This window comes from Carlito syrichta, unplaced genomic scaffold, assembly GCF_000164805.1.
Source record: "Carlito syrichta isolate Samal-C Ts95f unplaced genomic scaffold, Tarsius_syrichta-2.0.1 Scaffold305672, whole genome shotgun sequence".
NCBI classification, from domain to species: domain Eukaryota; kingdom Metazoa; phylum Chordata; class Mammalia; order Primates; family Tarsiidae; genus Carlito; species Carlito syrichta.
This window is the reverse complement of record NW_007249768.1, coordinates 290,093-312,315: the sequence shown is the minus strand read 5'-3', so window position 1 is coordinate 312,315 and position 22,223 is coordinate 290,093. Positions and strand designations below refer to the sequence as shown.

Here is a 22,223-nt window from a genome sequence, read left to right as displayed (position 1 = left end):
TCTGCCCCCTTCCCAATCCATAATCCACTTTCTTTGCAAATAGCAGGTAGAGTACTTTTTGACTTCCAAATAGACATTCACGTTACTAATACTCTTCTTAAGAAACAATATATTTCTCAGGATCACCACAGTAACAAGAAAATTAACGCTTTGCACTCAGATGTCCCCACTGAGGGGACATCATAAATCCAGAAAATCACTCAGATGTCCTCTCTCAGGAGACATAGAGATTGCTGGTGATTATACACTACAAATTTATGCAAGCACATTTTTAAAATGCATGTCTCCTTGAAGCTTTTCAAATCACACGAAAAAGCAAAAAAACAGATGGAATATATACTGAGATATGATTGATCGGTTGAGAAGTGGTTTTCAGGAATCACGAGTGTGTCCTTCCGCATCTTCTTCAAACAACAGACTGGACAATAAATTACATATTATTGTGGAAGGAATAAAATGAGACTGCACTGTCTGCTCAAATAGAGAAACACAAGGTAGAGGATGTCAAACAAATTACTACTGTACAACATGTATCAATGAACCTGCAGTGCATGCCAGTGACTGTTTCATATGTTACCATGCATTTTCTGTTATCAGAAAAAGATATAAAATTTTGATTTTTGGGGGTCATATATAAGTTCCTCAATGTCCAAATATCATTACACTAAAATAACAGGGTTCAAGTGCTGTACTATTTAATATAAAGTGATTCATTTTTCACTATTTCATCAAAAAGTGGGGTGGAGTTGCTGGTAGAGAATCTGCACGACGTGTCTGAGTCCAAAGAATAAACAGGGAGTTCAAATGAGATGGGATATAGGAGGCTGGAATAAGAGCCTAGGACTTCTAATTTTCCAAGTTTTAGAGAAATCACTAAGGAAACCTCTCTCCTCTCCCCCACCAACCCCAATTCAAATCAGATGGAAATCAGTCATACTCTCTGTAGCTTCCTAATCTGGCTTAGAGCCACTGGATCCCTCCATTTCTCTCCTGGAAAATATCTCCATATAATGGTTATAATGAAATTCAGCCAAGGCATGCATCTTTAAGACCTTCTTAGCAGCTGCCGGGCTCAGAGGCTCAGCCTGTAATCCCGCACCTTTGGGAGGCTGAGGTGAGTGGACTGCCTGAGCCGGTGGGTTTGAGACCCGCCCGGGCAGCGAGACCTCATCTCTACAATAAATCTAAAAATCAGCCAGGCGTGGTAGCGCATGCCTGTAATTCCGGCTACTCGGAAGGCTGAGGTGGAAGGATCGCCGGAGCCCAGCAGGTCGAGGCTGCAGTGGCCGGGAGCAGCCACTGCACTCTCCAGTTTGGGCGACTGAGTGAGACTCCAACTCAAAAAAAAAAAAAAAAAGAAGACCCTCTTAGCTAGCTGCCAGACTGTTGTTCAATAACACTCCTTCCTCACAATTATTGTGATTTCTTTAAAATAAATCACATTTTCACTATATGACGGTAACAAGTTCTAGTAAGATAAAGCACAAAACTCATTTTGTAATCTCCTTAAGAGATAAGTACACAAGTCTACTCCTTTTCTAATAATTCTGAATCTGTAATTTATTATAGAGAACTTCTTAGATATATTAAATAAAAAGGGAGGTGTTTGCCATAGCTCAAAGAGGACACGTTTCATCAGATCAAACAACAGTACTAAACATTACACAACATGAAGAAGTAAGAGATGCAGCATCTTTTCAATTTGCCTGTGAAATCTGTCATTAGGCTCTTGGAAAAATACAAGTAGAAACACTGGTAATGTTACTAAAATTAAGAGATATCACACAGTCAACAAGTGACATACAGAATGAACTAACCACACATGATCACCCTTCCTCCTTATGACTATAAAAGCCACCCAAACTGTATACTTAAAAATGGTTAAGATGATACATTTTATGATATGTGTATTTTACCAAAATAAAAGAAACTGGAGAGAAAAACCACCTGGAGATGTGGGTCCCGGGAGCCTGAGATGAGGGGGCTGCTGTTTCCATTTTCCTAAAACTTTGCCTAAGTATGTCAACTGTAAATTACACAGAAATTTTGCAATTGTATTCCTGTTGTTCACACCTAAAATCATTTACAGTATCATAGACTTGTACTTCCAAGTCGTATATGTAAGCAAATTAATTAACAAATAATTTATAATAATTAATAACAATTATCTAAATGTTTTAACACTAATAATAATATTAATCATGACGAAAGCTGAGTGCTTACTGTCTGCCAAGCACTGTAGTTAAGTACTTACAATAATTCTATGGGGAAGGTATGGTTATTGGTATTCTCATTCTTTGCTATCATCATTACCAGTATGAAAATAATGGTATTAATAAAAATAATAGCTCCTGTCAACCGAGCGTTGTCCTGTGCCAAGTTCTTTGTATGTTTTGACTCTACTTCTCAACAAAGTGTTGTACATTACCTATTATCATTGCCACTTTACAAACAAGAACAAATTAAGTGATTTGTCCAAAGTCTCACAACTGGTGAGTAGTAAAATTAGGATTTAAATTAAGGTATGTTTGATCACAAAACATACTGTCTCCAGGCTGGCTCCTCCTTCCTTCCTTTAAAAACAAAAAAAGACCAAATATCTCTCATTTGGGGTTTGGAAAAAGAGAATGGGAGAGAAAAAGAAATTCTTAGTAATAAAAGAATGAACTCCAAATAGTTAAGCGACCAGGATCTAAATTATGAGTTTCTCCCTGCTTTCGAGAGCTCATTGTTTTGCGGGGCCTTGCTGCTGGATTCCTGATTGAAGCAAATTCCAGGGCTCCAGACTGCAGGCTCAGCCTCTGACTAACACTACAGTGATTTATTTGAGGATAAATACCTCTGTCAGTGTCTTATGACTGAACACAACAGTCCAAGCAGACTGGAATGAGTGGAATGCGAGGACGCTGGAGCTGAGGCAGCAGAGGCGGGAGCTCGGGGCTACCTCTCACTACGGAAGCCCAGCTCTGGGGAGGAAGCCACCCCCTTCCACCCTCCAGCATGAGAGTGCAGCACCCTCAGGACTCAGAATGAACAGCGACGACACATGACTTCTTGCTTTCAGTAAGCAAGTGGCACTGAGACAAGGAGTGGGACCTTTGTACCTGGATGTACACAGCTACTCCTTCCAATAAATACTCGCACGACCTCGCCACATGTGACAAGACACTAGTCTCTGGAAGACTTACTGCCTCCACAGCTGCCCAAGCACGCTGGTTGGGTGGCTCCAAGTCCTGAAAACATGGGGAAAAAGCTTTCTGCTCCCTCTGCCAGGGGGTGTGTGTTGAAAAGAGAGTGCAAGAGGGATGAAGCCAGAATACTGCACACAGAAGCGAGCGGCTTTTCAAATAAAAATGTGATCATGTCAAACAGATTCACAGAGCTTCCTTTTCAAGAAGGCAGAGAGGGCTGGGCACAGTGGCTCACACCTGTAATTCCAGCACTTTGGGAGGCCAAGCCAGGAGGATTGCTTGAGCCTAGAGTTCGAGACTAACCTGGGCAACATAGCAAGCCCTTCTCACTATTTAAAAAAAAAAAAATCAAAAAATTAGGCAGACGTGGTGGTGCGTGCCTGTAGTTCCAGTTACTTGGGAGGCTGGGGGGGGGGAAATCACTTGAGCCCAGGAGTTCAAGGCTGCAGTGAGCCGTGATCGTGCCACTGCACTCCAGTCCAGGTAGCAGAGTAAGTCCTCAACTCATAAAAAAAATTTAAAGACAGAGTATACTGGCGGCAGATCAAGAACCAGCGCACCCAGGTCTCCTGGCTCAAGGCTGGTTCTCTAGCCGCTGTGCAGGCTGACATTAGTTGTGACAAGCAGCAGCTTCTCATGAACAGAGGAGGCTGCTTTCCCTCTGTGGGAAGGTTCCAGGTTTACACGGTGAGCACAAATTGTGAGAGCAAATACTTCTTCATATGTGCAAGCCTGAGCCCCTAAGGAACAGACCTCTACAGATGGGTACTCCTTTTTCTTTCTAGTTCTTCAGCACATAAAGATATTCACTAAGCACTGATCCGCCTAACAACAATCAGTATAAGCAAGAAAAGGCCAAATATCACATAACCACTCCCAGAAGCTCTAAGGAGACATTAACTTCCATGGAGGAAACACACGTGAGGTCACACAAGTAAGCGGGAAGGAAATGCGATTTCATCTCTCCATAAGTTATCAAAATCGGTCTAATTGGCAGATAAGCATTAATTGTCTTTTATAAATAATACCCCTTACAAATAATATATGAAAAGGATAACTTCACAATTGGCACAAAGTTGCAAAAGAAACAAGGCCCCGCATGGTGCACACACAGGCCAAAATAAGAACAGAGGAACTCACAGATGGGGGTTGAAGATGCGACTCATCTTGGAGACATGGTCGTTGTCACAGTCGAGGTCCTCGTCGCCTGGCTCCATGCTGAACTTCCTCTTGCTGGGACTGATTGGGGGAGGGCCAGTGCGATGGCTGCTGAGGGCAGAGGCCACCGGGAGGGTCTGCATTCTGGGCTCTCCCCTGAGAGCAGCTTCACCTACGTAGAAAGATACGATGTAGTCACCAGGCAGGAGAAAGGCCCCCATCTCAGTCCCCCGGGCTCCCTGCCCGGCCCCTTGCAAAACTACTCCCAGTGGAAAGTTTCTGGCAATGCACCGGGGCCGCCTGCCATCCTCAGAACACGGTCTGTATGTGGTTAGCTGCCAAGCATGAGACATTTTACATCAACGTGGTTTCTAGCACAATCACTCTTTAGGGTAGAGTTTAAAATGAAAAGCTGCAAAGAAACAGCAAAGGGGGAAGCAGCAAGTATTTGCTGTAAACAATCTCAAAAGTTAAAACATCAAAGGTCTTTTGACATGTAGATATTTAATTCGACACCCACAGGAGCATGACCTCACTGCATTCATTAAGCCACTACCCAGACTCACTTTTCTGGCTTGTTATATTTTTATGATTTTTTGGTATTTTTTTTTTTTTTTTAAAGAATGAGGAAAATGTATAGGTTAACATATTTGCCCCCAAAGAAATAAAAAATCCCATTTAATGGGAAATAAACATGTTATGCTTCAGTTCACTGAAAATGACATTAAAAATTATAATTATTATCAAAGTCAGCATATAATTTATCACATGCATAATACATAGGTGCCATTCTCAAAACATTTTTCCAAAGTTAGGCAATCAAATTAGGGTTCAACTTTTCATTAGATTTGACATCTTGGTGTTTTTCATTACCGTTTTAAAGGGCTTTGTACCAGGCAATAAATAACTTTGTGCCTCATTATGAATTAAAATAAGCATAATCTTTCATAATAATACAGGTTGTGTGCCTTCTAAAATATATAAACAAGACTAATAATTACTTTAAGAGAAAACTTCAAACTCTCTAAGGGGTCACCTACATTTTTCACAAATAATAACCTATGCTGTACATTTTGGTCTCTGAGGCCTGACCAGTTTTGTTTCCATTTGGTCATAATTTGAGAGTAATATTAGGATAAAGTCAACTTCATCTGCGGCCTTGTGGTACCTAAGAAAAGAAATCTTTGTTTGCCACCACTAATTTTCATATCGTCACAGTTGTGTGGAGAGTTTTAACAGTCATTTACTTCATACACTTAAGACAAATATGATTTTGTTGGGGAATGGAGTAAGGAAAAAAACTCCTGAATATTTACCAGAAAAAATAAAAACTTTGCCAATTTAGTCAGCAAGATATAAACTAGCAAATATACGGTGACCCACAATACACTTCTAGTTGGGATTTCTTTTAAGGATTCTGGCCCCAAAGCAAACTGGAACTTTCCATTTTAAAAGAAATAGCTAAACAAACAAAACAACAACAACAAAAAACAGGGCCCATGTCCTGCTATCCTCAGAAATTTAGTGTGATTTTGGTTGACCTCTGTTTCCTATTTAGTAATTTTTGGTTTTAAATAACAAGCAAAGCAAGCGATGCTAATCATTATACATTGATAAGTTAGAAGATATTCTTTCCAAATATCCTCTTTCTTTCTTGTCCCTCCTCCTCCACAGAAACAGAAGAGGGTGTTTCCAAGGGAAAGCTTCCGAAGCCTAAGCCCAGCGAACTTTGTGGGGAGCCCTGAGAACTCCCCCAGAACTCAGCAATTGCGAATCAAATCTCATCAAAATGGCACAGGCTGACCATCCTCTCTGCCAGGGTTTCTCAACATCCTTGGCAGGGATGTGAGGGGATGAGGACAGCTTGGGCTCAGCATAGACCCCTGAGCTTTGGTCACCATTTCATCAGATGCCAGCTGTGTAGCAACAAGGGTTGCTATGGAAAACAACCACCACAGCAACAGACTCAAATTACTCCAAAAAAGGAGCCGTCACTCATTACACCAGCACACACTACGACGCGAAAAGCAAAACCCTTAGGTTAAGAACAACATTCCCACTCCACTCCCCAGTCTCCACCCTAATAAAAATTCTTGTGCTGGTTTGCATTTTAAGTTCATCAAACGGAGGAACCAAAGCACTGCTTATCTTTAAGACTGAATTGCAGATGTCTGACACAGAAAGAAGTCTACAGGGAGTCCTCTGAAAACACTGGCGATTTCTAACCTGGAGTTGGGGGTAGGGACAAAGGCTTCATGAAGGAACTACATGTGGTTCTTCTCTGGTGGCTGTGATATACGCCTCTACCAGGTCCCCTCGAGATGTTGAGTATATGAGGGTTGTAGACCATCGCATCTCAGAATGCTGGCAAGGAAGGAGCCTTGTAAACACAGTATGCCCCAAAACATGCAGTGGTCTACCCAGGGTCATACAATTGAGCAAGTTAACTGGAGGCAAGAACCCATGGCCTCTGCTGAACAGCCTAACACCTCTTCCTAAACACCGTGTGGTCCCACCTAAGGCTGAGTAAGAGCAAAAGGAACTGAGGGGTAGAAGGAAGAGTCCAGACAGAAGGTCAGAGACAGGTCTCTAAAGTTAGGAGGCTTTATTCACCCTTGGGGCCCTGCCCTAGAGCACCCTCACCCAACATTTCTATTTCACAGCAAGAGCTGTTATAATTGTTGTATGTGTGCTGGGTTTAAAATTATTTTAGTAAACTTGGAGGGAACATTTGGTCTGGGAGTCAAGACACATGAGGTCCAAACACAACTCTTCTTTTATGATGATGGAGTGAAAGGGCCTCCTTCCCCTCAACCAGCTGCCACACAATGAGGGGCGGGACTAGCTAATACCTAATGTTTCTTTTTTTTTTGAGCTGGAGTCTCACTCTGTCGCCCAGACTGGAGTGCAGTGGCCGCTTCCAGCCACCGCAGCCTCACCTGCTGGGCTCCGGCAATCCTTCCATCTCAGCCTTCCAAGTAGCCGGAATTACAGGCATGCGCTTCCACGCCCGGCTGATTTTTTGATTTATTGTAGAGATGAGGTCTCGCTGCCCAGGAGGATCTCGAACCTGCGGCTCAGGCAATCCACTCACCTCAGCCTCCCAAAGGCGCGGGATTACAGGCTGAGCCACCGAGCCCGACTCAAATTTTTTTTTTAAAGTTGTCTTCCTTGATTCTACAACCTGAAAGTCATCTCTTCTTCCTCTGAGTAGCTATATAAATTTACCTACTATTTTGTGCTCTTTCAAGCAGGGGAATTGTATTCGCTTTATATACCTGAGAGTGCAGAACTCAATACCTTGCACACAGTATTTGGTCAGTGGATACTAGGTGAATAAAGGAGGCAGGGTAAAGGGTAGGCAGTTTATAGAATTTACAGGTATGTTAAAGATCACAGGTGTCACAGAATAAGGAATTTTAAAAGATCTACTTGAGAATATGTTTATGTACAGAACTCTTACAACAATGAAAAGATAACTCAAAAAATAGGAAAGGCTCTGGAAACTGAACAGACACTTCTCCAAAGAAGATATGCAAATAGCCAAGAAGCATGTATCTTTCCACATCCAGCATCAGGAACCATCAGGGAAATGCAAATTAATAGTACAAAGAGATACTCTATCACATCCACTAGGAGGGCTATAATCAAAAGACAGACAACCACCAGTGTGGCAAGGATGTGGAGAAGCCGGAACACTCACGTTGCTGGTTGTAAAGTGACACAGCCACAGTGGAAAACAGTCCGGCAGCTCTTCAAATGATTAAACACAGAGTGACCTTATGACCTAGCAATTCCAGTCCCAGGATACACCCAGGAGAAATGAAAACATATGTCCACATAAGAGCATACACATGAATGTTCATAGCAGCATTATTCTTAATATCCAAAAAGTAGAAACAACCCAAATGTCTATCAGCTGATGAATGGATATTTTTTAAAAAGTGAGATAGCCATATGATGGAATATTATTCAGCCATAAAAAGAATAAGGTACTGATTCATGCTATGGCATGAGTGAACCTAGAACACAGTATGCTAAGTGACAGAAACCAGACAGAAAACGCCACATATGGCCTGATTCCATTTTGATGAAATGCCAGAAGAGCAACCCCATAAAGACAGAAAGTAGATTAGAGTTCTTGGGGGCGGAGACGCGGGAATGGGAAGTGACAGCTAATAGGTGCTGGGTTTCCTCTGGGAATGATGAAAACGTTCTAAAATTGCTTGTGGCCAAAGTTGCACAACTCTAAATATACTAACAACCACTGAAGCGTAGGCTTTAAATGGGTAAACTGACTAGTATGTGCGTTAGATTTCAGTAGAGATGTCACCCCCCCTTATGAATGTATTTATAAGCAGATGACAGAAGATTCCAATATTATTAGATTCTTTTCTTTTTTCCTCTCAGGTTTTTCACACTAAAGTGTTAAACAAATAAGAACAGGCATTCATAAATTTTCCTCAAAATAAAAAACCTTTTGTTATTGTAGTTGCATCTCTCTACAATACTAAAGTCAGATAATTTGTAAAACCTTATTTATTAAGTTAAAAAGATCAAATCAGAGAAATGCTTGAGGTCAGTTAGGCGCTTGGATTCATCAGAGTCCTATTTATGCTCCAGTTCAACTTTTAATCAGTGTGAGTTCAAGTGCTTATTATATGCCAAAGGCTGTGTAAAGTACGGTCACAAGCATAAATGATGAAAGTTATACAGACTCTGACCACAAAGAGGGGAGGAAAAAATATATACATCAAAAGGAACTTATCTTGGGAGTGTAAGAGACTTTTTTTCTTTTGCCTTAATGTGTATCCTAAATTTCACAATGGTTTGGCAGTTGAAGGAGAAAAGATTATCTTTCTTTTTCAAGAATAAACAGGAGGAGGAATATTTGAACTGTCTGAGCAACCCAGTACTTTAAGTTTCTCAAGTTGGCTTAACGACAATGGTCAATTTAACTTTTTTCAAACTTGCAATTCTAACTAAAGACATTCAATTTTAACATGTATTTGGCCTCTTTGATGAAGACCATTTTATGTAGATGTGTGTTACTGAAGAAAAATGCCTACTATATACAAAATTATTTAATGGCTGTTTTTAGTTATGGTATGAGTTCTAACACGGCTCAAAAATATTCCTAAATTATGCACCCCAGTTGAAGATAAGCAAAAATGTTGGCCCAAATTTTCACAAGAATCAGCATATATTTCTTCTATGGGACAAACAAGATTAACAGAGAGAAAGGAAACTTTATGATGTGTTATATAATGATTTTGATAAAATATCTTAAGAAAATTCTGCTTTCAAAGTCAGAATGGATAGAGGGGAGAAGCCCAGCACAGGAAGGCCCCTACCAAGAATGTCACCCAGTTTTGAAATCCTGTTATTACCATATTTCAAAGATTCTTTATTCCCTATGTTTTAATATTCCTAAGGCTGAAGTTTGTCATTTTAATAGCCAAGATTTTTTTCTCAGTGGGACATAAAATAATGGTCCACCTCAGAATGGATGAAATATAGAACCTAACTGTAGGGCCTTCAAAGCTGTACTGTAGCTGGGGCAAGGTGGCTCACACCTGTAATCCCAGCACTTTGGGAGGTGGAAGCGAGAGGATTCCCTGAGCCCAAGGGTTTGAGATCAACCTGGGTGACCTGGCCAGACCTCATCTCTACAATAAATTTAAAAATTAGCCAGGCATGGTGGTATGTGCCTATGGTTCCAGCTACTTGGAAGGCTGAGGCAGAAAGATTACCTGAGCCCACCAGGTTGAGGCTGATGTGGCCATGAGTGTGCAGTCCCAGCCTGGGTGACAGTGAGACTCCAACTCAAAAAAAAAAAAAAACAAAAAACCAAAAAACTGCACTGTAACCTCTTTTTCTTCATTTGTAAAATTAAATGGTTTGATTAGATTATCTTGATGGGCTAGCTGGGGCTCTAATATTTTGCACAATTTATCTCAAGTTAGGTCTTCCTTTTACTACTAATCAAGAAATAACCAACTTTTTCATAACATACTTTATGCAGTAAGAGAAAAACAGATTCAACAAAGTACTCTCTTGTAGACATATATATATATATATGTATTATTTTAAAGATGTGGGGTGGCCCAGTGCAGTGGCTCACACCTATAATCCCAGAACTTTGGGAGGCCGAGGTGAGAGGACTGCCTGAGCCCACAGGTTCGAGACCAGCCTGAGCAACTTGGTGAGACATAATCTCTACAATAAGTCAAGAAAAATTAGCCAGACATGATGGCGCATGCCTGTAGTTCCAGCTTCTCGCAAGGCTGAGGCGTAAAGACTGCCTGAGCCCAGTAGTTCGAGGCTGCAGTGGCCATGAGCATGACACTGCACTCCAGCCTGGGTGACTCAAAAAACAAAACAAAGATGTGGGATACAATTCAGGATTACAGGTACAAGTAGACATTGTACAGGTAAAGTGGGGACCTTTGGTTTGAGATCAGGTACCCTTATTGATGTTGTGTCCGTCCAGTGTCTTCCCACTACTGCCAAACCCTTTCTTATAGTATTATGGTAAATCCACTTCAACAAAGTACTCTTAACTATAATAAAATTATTTGAGATTTGCTCATCATTAGCCTCTTATGATTCAAAGAGATTTCATTAAAAATCAAGGACACTTCTAATTCTCAATATTCCAGCTCCATTCATTTATTCAAATACTACAAGAAAGCTGTAGCCAACTGAAACCTGAGATAAATACAATCTGGCCCACTAAATGCAGATTCCACTCTCATAGAACTGAATGATCAAGGACAAGACCTTCAACATAGAGACGAGGCAAGTGATAGAGTTCCAGAGAGATTAACTGCCTCTCTTAGGGGCAACAACATAGAACCAGCAGGGGAAGCTGGGTCTTGGTACCTGGCCCCTTCGCTAATTCTGTGGGCAGGTCGCCAGAGAGGGGTGCGTGACAGCATCAAGGATGAGGGCATGATTCAAGATCAATTAATCAAAATAATGGTATGTAGTGGCATTTTCTAGAGATCAGATCAATAGCACAAGGGTGAAATGACAATGTCTTCCTGAGAAGGGGAGGGTAAAACTATACTGAAAAGTATCACGCTGAACTTTTAAAGACAAATTTTGAACAAAAAGTTTCTGTCTTGCCCAACAGAGTTTTATTCCACAATTTAAATCTCTGCCGTTTCTAAGGCTTCGCGTTTACTCCCCCCCCCCAATCCCTTATCGTATTTGAACCTAAATCCAAGAAGCCAAACCACAGCTCAGAACCCTAAGTCAGCCGTACAATGCGCGGCCTCCTGCCCATGGCCCACAACACCTACTGGCAAAAGGGTGTCCTGGCCAGAGAACCTGTGCCCGCTCCACACCCACTCACCTCTCACTCACTCAGGACTGTGCAGGGCAGCAGCCCCACAGCCGCAGCTTACTCATTTTCTCTCAAATAATACTTTGTCTCCTAGCCGAGCAGCTGGGAAGAAGACACTGTGAAGTCACCCTCTTGCAGACAGTTCAGGCTGTGGCTGGCCCCTTTCGGGTCCACTTTCTTCTCTTTTCAAAGGAGGCTGTTAGGCCACTCAGGCCAGCAGATAAAAGCCACCACGTGCTGTCTGCCAGCACACAAGGACTGCATGCAGCTCTACAACTCCACTTGGTGACGGGGCCCCTTCCCCACCAGCCCTCGGGTGGCAATACAAGTACCTCTCACACTGTCACTCTCTGGCAGCCCCAGACTCAGCTCCAAACTTGCAGATCCCCAGCTCACTTCCAAGAGGCCAAACCTCCATCCAGGCCGCCAAGCAGAGACCAGTCTCAGACGAGGCTTGGTGTGCACAGCTCTAGTCTTCTCTCCAGAGCAATGATGAGATTGTGTTGGGAGAAAACCAATAACCAATAGCCCTGACCGCTAGTAATATAATTAAGTACAACAACACAGGAAAACTGGCAGAGGTAGACAGGCACGGTGTGGATCTATAATCCTGGCACTTTGCGAGGCAGAGGCAAGAGAATTGCCTGAACCCTTGAGTTTGAGACCAGCCTGGGCAACTTGATCAGACAAATCAAGACAAGTAGCCGGGTGTGGTGGCACACACCTGTGGCTCCAGCTACTTGGAAGGCAGAGGCAAAAGAATCGCCTGAGCCCAGCAGATTGAGGTTGCGGTGGCCGTGAGTATGCCACTGTACTCCAGCATGGGCGACAGAGAGAGACTCTGACTCAAAAAAAAACCCAAAAACAAACAAACAAAAAACTGGAGGTGACATACAGGCCATTTTAAGGAATTTCAAGGAATCTAAACAATGGATTAAGATTTAGGATTTCAAGGAATCTAAACAATGCCATATGTATTATACTTTGTGAGAGACTTCCTGTATCTTATATTAGTATATTTCACCTTAAAAGCATTTACCAATAATCCATGATTCATTTTTTCCTTCATTTTGTAAGAGAAGAGGGGAAGAATAGTTCCCACCTTACAGCTGAGGAAACTAGTGTTTCAAGAACCAACTGAATTGCTCAAGGTGACAAAGATGATTAATAGAAGAGCTGGAAGGAGAAACCGAGGCTTTAGATTCTCCGATTTCCATATTCTTCTTGGGTGTGCAGGATGCGACACTGGCTAAGGAAAAGAAACAGGAGGAAAACAGTTGGGGAAGGAGGAAAGAGGAAAAAGGGGGCTGGAAAGGGAGATTGGAAGAGGAGAAAGTGGAGGAAGGAAGAATAAGGGAAGGAGGAGAGAGGGAAAAGGGAGAGGGAAGGAGGAGAGAGGAGAGAGAGAAGTGTTACAGGTTGAATTGTGCCCCCTCCCCCGTCCCCATGCTGAAATCCTAAACCATAGTATCTCAGAATGGGACTGTGTTTGGAGACAGGATCTTAAGAGGTAATTAAGGCGAATGAGGTTGTTAGGGTGGGCCCTGATCCAGTCCGAGTGGTGTCCTTGTAAGAAGAGATTAGGACACAGGAACACTACAACAGAGAGACAACCACCACATGACACAGGGAGGAGAGAAGGCGGCCATCTACAAGCCAAGGAAAAATAACCCTGCTGACACCTTGATCTTGGACTTCCAGCCTCCAAAACTGTGAGAAGATAAATTTCTGCCACCTAGTCATTAAGCCACCTAGCCTGTGGAGTTTTGTTCAGGAAGCCCCAGGAAACTAATCCAGGTAAGGAAGAACAGAGGACAGGACTGAATTCCGGGTCTGACTCAAAAACTGAAGAGCTGCCACCTCTGGGTGGACCAGTCTGACCTAATGTAGTGGGGCTGACTTAAATGAAAGCAGTCTCACGCACAGATACCACTTCTGGGCTAGAGTCACCTGAAGACAAGAGGAAACAAATGGGTTGGCAGTGGAAGACAGTGATTTCTTGGCTGGGCACCAGGAAAAGTGAACAGATGCACGCGGTGCCTTACCCCAGTTGCACAAGGAAAGATCAGTGGTCTGCCTGAAAAGCGTGGGGTGGGGGGAGGGTCCCTGGAGCCTGGCCATCTGACTTGGGTGCTCACCTCTATTGCACTAGCTAGAGGAATGCTCTTGACCTCCCAGGAACTCTTTGGCTCACCTGTAAATGAGGAGGTTGGACTAGAATTGTGTTCACAAACTAGGTGTGGGGGTCTCCTCCTAGTACAGTGTCAGTGAGTCCAGAGTGGGACCTGCTCCCAGACAGTACAGATGCTGCTGGTGCATAAGGGACAATGATTGCAGGTCCTTCTGGTTCATTTGTATTATTTATTTATTTTTGCAGAGACAGGGTCTCACTAAGTTGCCCAGGTTGGTCTCGAACTCCTAGACTCAAGCTATCCTCCTGTCTTGGCCTCCCAAAATGCCAGCATGCTCATCCTGAACTGTATTTTGATAGACTACACAATACTATCAAAAGGGCTCAAATGAATGTCTTACTATAGGTCTCATTTCACCTTGAAGAAAGCTCAGGTGCGTAACAGCAACATAAATAGGCTGAGGATCTAGCAGAGCTAAGCCTGAGGTTGGTTTTGACTTTGTACATTATAAGTGAGATTCAAAAAGATTAAACACAAAGACCGAACACTTATCTACTTCCTTGGTTTCCTGACCCAGATTTAATAATCACACCTTCTGGCCTTGGTCCTCCATTCCCTGGACTGTGGCTTCGGGGGCAGTTTCAGAAAGTTCTGAGTCAACTCGGGAAGTGGAGTCTCACTTAGAGCAAAGGCACTGTTGTCACCCGTGCTGGTGAAGGCGTAAAGACCCGGCATCTGCCTGAATGCTAGGGCAGCGGTCCGGTGGGTCACATGTCCACACACAGCCCCACACATCACCCTTGTGAACCCCAAGAAGACAAAGTCAGCTCGAGAACCGTTAACACCAAGTACACAGAGCCCTCCTCGATGGAAAAGGCTCTTAGAGGCTAATAGAAAGCCTGCACTATATTTACTTACAAATCTATTTTTATAACATTTGACTGTTAATGAGAAGGAAGAGAGTTATGAAAGTAAATTGTTAGCAGATGATACTAGAATCAGACATTTTGCTAGGGGCTCAATTTCCTCCCTGGTAGAGCTTATAAATGTTCAGGAGGAGATGAACAAGGGTAAGCAAAAAAAGAGGCCTGTTCAAACCTCTTCAGCAGTTGAGCCAAGCCTCCAGAGGGACTCCAGTTGCCACGAAACAGAGGAATTAAGCTGGGCAGAAATGATATTACCTCTTCAAAATGTTAAGTGTTTTGGCAAGAATACCCAAAGAAATTCTGTCTTGGAGACCTTTGCCCTGCAACAGGTTAAGCATCTAAGGCCATTTGCTAGCATCTGATTTTCAAAACATTATTTAATCGAAGGGATTCTGGAAGTATGACTGGGCCACAGGCCCTGGGAGGGTTGAGTCTTAGAATCAGTCACTGACTGATCGCTAGAGGAGGAAAAAAGAGAGAGAGAGAGAGAGAGAGAGAGAGAATCTTGGAACTGTAAGGAGAGAGTGGAAAATTAAACTTTCCTTCCTCGGATCTCCCATAACTCTGAGCCTCTAGGGTGGCCCTGACTGCAGGCTCCTGAGGGAAGAGTGTACCATGCCCGGCTCCTTTGGGGAGTACCTTGCATGTGGGCCCGGGTACTGCCTCAGGAGGCATGAGCATCTCTCTCATGTCTGTATCCCTGACCAATCTGGCCCAGGGACAGAGAAACAAGGAAGGGAGAAAGCGGGCTTTGGAGTAAGAAAAATGTGAAACTGTAGCAGCTTCTTCAACTCTCTCGAGCCTCTATTTCTTCATCTACTGTGAGGAATTTTTGTGAGCATCAAAGAAAACACATAAAAGGGTCTCAGTCTGGAACAGGTAGTTTATGACACTTGAATTCCATCGGTTGGTGCAACTCCCACTTTGAGGATGAGGTGATGGGGCAAAGGAACCCCCTCACTGTTTCTCTCACTACACATGAGAGTGCCTCTCCTCTAATAAGGCCAGCAGACATTATTTCTACTAGGTCAGGGACACAGTACCCAGAGGCACGGGCCAGTAAGCACTCCAAATCTGCTCCCCCAGGAGTCAACTGCACAATCCCAGGGCAGTTGCCTGCCTTTCTATGACAGTTTCCCCATGTGTGAAAATGGCAGCATGAACCCATTCGCAGGCCCAGAGAGCCAAGTCAAGGTTTAAGCAAGATATCCAGTAAGCAGTTGGTGCTCGGTAACTTGTGCCCCTGCTCTCCATACACGCTCAGCTCATCTGGATGCTTCCACTCACCTCCCTCCCTCCCTAGAATCTGTTCAGAATCCCTCTCTGCCTATTCATACTATCTCCACTTTCAAAACCCGACTCAAAGGCATCTTATCAGCCCCAGCCCCAAGAGCATACCACTTACAGTACCATCCACCCAGGTCCAGCTGCATGGCAGGGTTCTACATAACATAGATTGCAGCCCCAATAAAAGACTAGGGATTTTTCAGCACTGCCATCATGTTTGCTGCCATCAAACGGCAACTTGTTCCCTGCAGGATGTTCTTCTAATTCAGACCCTGAGGAGTAAGATGACGCTCCCAGGACCAATTCAAAATTCTCACACAAGCTGGCAGAGAGAGCGCTGAAGGCCATGCATGGACCCTCCCTATTCTGGATGTGAAACCTCATCACCAGCTCCGAGAGCTGCCCTCTCCCCACTTGCCACCCCAAGCTGGAGTGAGCAGGTAGCTTGGATGTGGCAAATACCCCAAGACAAATGTCTCTGCAAGCTATTCAGATGTCCCACAGCGATTCATTAACTCACCATATTACTGACTGTTGCTAAACATGCTGGTTTCAGAAGCCATGGAGCAAACTTTCCAAGGATTAAAATAGGACACAAAGTTCAAGGATGCCACAGTCCTAACAGAGTCCAAGTGGCATCAGGGGCTGGGGCATGCACCCCATTCAAGGGCCTAGGAACCATGAAGACTGATAAACTGAGCAGTTTAAAGTCAGCTTCTGTAAGTCTTTTCACTTTAAAAGAGCTGAGTGCCCATGTAAGTCATTCTAATTTTTCCAATATTTTATTTCAAAAAATGTTAAAGCTACCCAAAAAACCGAATGATCAATGAACATCCCATTTTCTTTATCATGATTCACCTACTATATGCATTTTGTGCATCTGTTTTAGTTACACGCATACACTTTTTCTTGCCATAGTTGCTAAAATTTTTTAAAGTAACTTGGAGATGTCATGGTATTTCACCCCTAAATACTTAAGAAGGAAACACTGTCCTTTAATAGAGCCACAATAGCAGTATCACACCCAGCAAAGTTAAAGTTGATATACTGTCATTATCTATATTCAATCCATATTCAAATTTCTTTTTGGTGGCCAGGAGGGTGAGGGAGCATCCAGCGAAGGATCACACCCTGCTCAATGCAGTTGTCCTGTCTCTTACATCTCCTTTTATCTAAAGGAACTTTTCCCCCCTCTTCTACAACATTGACATTTTAAAATAATCCAGACCAATTACCTTTCCCTAGGATTTTTGGTGACTTGATCACTTCCTCATGATGAGATGTGAGTTCAGCATTTTTGCCCAAGAAGTGCACACAGATGATGCTGTGCACTCCCCACCGCATTGCACTGGAAGGACCTGGTGCCCATTCATCCCATTCCTGGGAAACTAAACTTGACTACCTGATTAAGTTGCTGCCCCTGAAATGTTCTACCATAAACCAGCAACCTGCTACCTTTTGTAGCAGTAGTATGGAGGTATGCATCATGTCACTGTCACTCAATCCCATACTCATTTATTAAGCACCTTTTATTTGTAAAGCAAGAACCTGGAGTTAAGCTGAATTAAACACAGCACACCCTTGATTACATCAGTGTAAGTCCAACTGGGGACACAATTTTCATACAAAAGACACTGAAAGAAAAACACAATACAATATCAGGGGCTGGCTTATACTCTGCCTGAATGTAGCAGAGGCTCAGTAAATATTTAGAGAACAGGTGACCTGTATGGTTCAGGCAAATAAAAGCTATTAGTACAACCTGCACCCTTTCCACTCTTCCTTCTCACATTACCCCATACCTGGGGTAGAAAGTCTTCCAACATGGCCACCCAACCTCCCAGTGTGAGAGATCAGAGTCCCGGATGGACTAGACTGCAGGAATCAAGTCTAAACTTTCTCATCCTGGTAGTCTAGACCTTGGCAGCCCATCTCACCCTCCCTCTCCAGCCTCTTTTTTTCCTCTTTCTTCTTCCTTCTCCCAGACTCCACTGCTTGTGTGGTCCACTCTTCCATCTCCCCTCCTGACTGTCTAAAACATCCTCTCACTTTAAGGGCTGGTCGAGAGTGCAAGCCCCACCTTCTTCACCAAGTTCTTCCTTGCCAAGTGAGCATTCCTTGGTCCTCACTAGCTTCAAACATTTATAAGCCTGACTGCATCACGCAATGTGGCTCTTCATCGTGTCACCCTAACTGGACCACTATTCACAAACATGTTGACAAAGCTGCTAAGTCATCAAGACACTTCCTAGACACAACTCCTCCCCCACGCCCTCCTTTCCTTCCTCAGCACAGGTCCCAGGAGTAAGCCCCCGTCCATTTTCCTTTGTCATGAATGCTGCCACCCAAGTTTGCTTCTTGAGATGGTTCTCCACATCCCAAACTGTTGGTTAAGTGGGATGTGTATCCCTGACACATCATCCGAGAAACTCACACAAGAAGTTCTTTCCATTGCCCAGGCTGGAAGGTAGTGGCACACTCATGGCCAACCCAGCATCGACCTGCTGGGCTCCAGCAATCCTCCCACCTCAGCCTTCCAAGTAGCTGAACTACCATGCCCGGCTAATTTTTGACTTATTGTAGGATTAGATCTCACCAAGTTGCCCAGATTGGTCTCGAACCCACAGGTTCATAATCCACTCACCTCGGCCTCCCAAAGTGCTGGGATTACAGGCTGAGCCACCAAGCCCAGCCTTGGAGCTCTTATTTTAAAGACCAATTGTTGAATCTAGTCCCATCTAAAGAATGTATAGCTGGGCATGGTGGCCCATACCTATAATCCCAGCACTTTGGGAGGCTGAGGCAAGAGGGTTGCCTGAGCCCAGGGGTTCAAGACCAGCCTGGGCAATATGGTAAGACCTTGTCTCTACAATAAATCAAAAAATTAGCTGAGCATGGTGGCGCACGCCTGTAACTCCAGTTACTTAGCTACTTGAAAAGTTGAGTCGGAAGGATCGCCTGAGCCCAGCATGTCAAGAGCCACTGTACTCCAGCCTGGGCGACAGAGTAAGACTCTGACTCAAAAAAAAAAAAAAAAAAAAAGAAAGTATAGAATTTAGCACTGGCAGAGGAAATGAGGGGATGTGGTTCATTTAAATGGTGCCCAGTTTGCAGGACTATGCCAGGGACTAAGGAAACAGAGAGATGTTTGAGATCTGGTTTTTGCCTCAAGGAACTTTAGTTCTAGTGAGAGTGAATAAGTCATAGAGATAAATGACTGTAAAGGAGAACATTATAAATGCAAAAATAAATGAAATGCCCACTTAAAGTGGGTGAATTATATGGTATATGAATTATATCTCAATAAAACTGTTACCCTCCCCGTCCCCCCAAAAACTGAGGATCTCAAAGAGCTTTTGCTCATGTAGGTAATATCTATCACTACTTATCACATTGGAAATTGAAATGGGGAAGTTTTAAACTATTAATTAACTTAGGGATAAAACAAACTCAGTACACATTTTTTTAAAACAAGAAATGCCAGGGACATTTTATATGAAGATCTTCACTATAGCACTACTAGACAGGAAGGGATTTTGAAAAGTAGGCAGGACTTGGGTACTTTGAAATGGTGGGTATGGACATTCCAGGTGGAAACAACTACATGAGGAAAAGGAGAGAGCAAGAATGATGTGATGTGCGTGCAAGATCAATCTGACCAGAACAAAAGGTTTGCGTCTTCTAGTTGCAGAGTTAAGATAGGTGGGTCAGGTAATCAAGGGCTTTGAACATAGGCAGAACAGTTCAAACTGGATGTGGCAGGTAACTGACAGGGAACTATTGTAAATACTGGCAAAGCTACAGGGAAGACTTAAGAGAAGGGTGGCCTAACGACACCAGCCTAATGGTTTCCTGAACAGACACTCCTGAGCCACAGGACAGGGCAGGATTCAAGAGTAAGGGAAAGAAGCCTCAACTATGTTCATATCAGTGAGGATGAAGCAGCAGCAGCTCCAAGAGACTTTCTTTTTTTTTTGGAGTCAGAATCTCAATCGTCATTCAGGCTGGAGTGCCATGCCATGATCATGACGATCACAGCTCACAGCAGCCTTGATCTCCTGGGCTCAGGCAATCCTTCCAGCCCGGCTTTCCAAGAAGCTGGGACGACAGGCATATGCCACTACACCTGGCTAATTTTTTTAAAGTTTTTTGTAGAGATGATGCCTCGCTACGTTTTCCTGCCTGGTCTCAAACTTCTGGGCACCATGTCTGGCCCCAGGAGATATTTTATGGAAAGATCAGGGAGCTGGGAAAGTATTTCAGCTAGTATATTCACCTGACCCTTCCAAAACAGGCCATCTTTGACTTCCTCCTAATAATTCTTTCAATACACGATGCTAATCTTTTCTTCTTAAAAACTGAGAAATTATGAATTGAAAAGAAACAGAAAGCTACAGTTTTTCCCCGGCTTATCAATACATGAGAGGGAAAACAGACTGATTTAGCAGTATCACCCCGTATTTTACATTCTACAGGTTGATCTAACAAGTCCAGTTAACCTTCTACATTTACATTTTCATATTCTCAGGTGATATGCTTACTATCCCAATAAGATTCTATTTTTACTATAGGAGAAAAATTTCAGTATACTGCAACTCATTTTCTTTAAATAAAATAATATCAAGAGTCTACTGCTTAGTGGCAAGGGTTGTACTCAGAGTTTCCAATTGCCCATGATTAATCAACATTCATTCAATAGATCTTTAGGTAAAGACTGAGCTGTGAAGAACAAATGTCAAGCATTTCAAAGAATGCATACTTACAGAAGGAAAATTCTCAGTAGAGATTTTAAATGGACTTAGATGAAATCTATCTATATTAAAATAAACCAATTCTAAAAAATTACACTATGGAGTATCCTTCATTAAATTGGTGCCAGGCTAATTAATATACAGATATATCAGGTTTTTCACAGTATGCGGTATATTTTAGACTGTTTTTACAGATAAATTTTACTCAATAGTTATAGATTATATAAGCTATTATTAAAAGACATTTATACTCTCTAAGAACAACAACAAAAAAACCCTGAGAGGCTAGAACTGAAGTCTACAAGTATGCTAATTAGCTTGAAAGACTATTAAAACATTTATTGAAGATTCATTGGAAAGGCAAACAGCTACTTCGTATATGGATAAGTCATTAAATATAAAAATGTAATTTTATTTTATATTAAGAAAAATGACTTAGTAGTGGTACACAGCATAACAAAGAATAGGTGAATCTGTAAGTTCCTTTTTAAGGGGGTGACTGCAGATTTATTCCCCAGATTTTAAAGTTAACTGGAAGTCTTAAGATACTTACGCAAAAATTATACCCAATCAAGAACTTTTTGTTTCTTTGTCAAGCTGTATTATTAAATAAATTCAAAAATTAAATTATTAGTATTTAGATTATTAATTATTTAGGTTATTAAATAATTTAGCCTATTATTTAGATTATTTGAGAATAAACTTAAAAGTCATAAAATTTAATCTGAAAACAAATATTCCATTAGCATTTAAAATTTAATGTGTTTCTGAAACAAAATCATCTCCATGACGCTGAGAAGTTTTATATGCAAGTATAAAGGTATGAGTTAAACAACTTAAAATATTGGGGGGATGAGGATGATGCTTACTTTTTACTTCTACTTCTATCTTCCCCACCCCCATCTCTCTCTTTAAGTTTACATTGCCCAACAAGCACATTTTATCAATGAGAGGCCAGGAAGGGCTGGCTCCCCTCTGGTATATTTACTTAAGATATGAAGGTCAATCAACCATTGTGCTCATAAAAGTTGTGGCTGTTTCTGGGACTACTTCAGGTCTCTCCTTACCTCCAAGTGACTGATTATAAAGCCAAAGAAAGAGAAAAACTGAGCTGATCAAAGGCTGGGCTGTCATTAAGTGAAAATGATCGAAGATGAAAGGCTTGCCCTCTACTTCAAAGGTACAGCTGAGCCTGGTGAGCTGACAGCAAGAGTCCTGGGATCAGAGGCTGGCTATGGCTTAATGGACTAGATGACATTTCTAGAGCCACTTACCTTTATACTAATCAAAAAAATAGAAACGCAATGACAAACACACATTGAAATGTTTTCCTACTGGACATAAAGAGGAGAGGTGACCCCAAAATATGAAGTGGCAGGCATCATGCCCACACTTGCAAAAAAACAAAATAAATTAATGAGGTTCAA

The 22,223-nt window shown here is 42.5% G+C and overlaps 1 protein-coding gene across 2 annotated transcripts in view; it reads right to left on the bottom strand.

The window, feature by feature from the left end:
* The window catches only part of VGLL4 (vestigial like family member 4), a 183,580-nt gene that overhangs the window by 42,522 nt on the left and 118,835 nt on the right, over positions 1-22,223 (bottom strand). For both annotated transcript variants that reach the window (XM_021714560.1, XM_008062212.1), the window contains one exon: positions 4,332-4,521. In XM_021714560.1, coding sequence (XP_021570235.1) covers positions 4,332-4,521 — 190 coding nt within the window. The remainder of the gene's footprint in view (positions 1-4,331; positions 4,522-22,223) is intronic.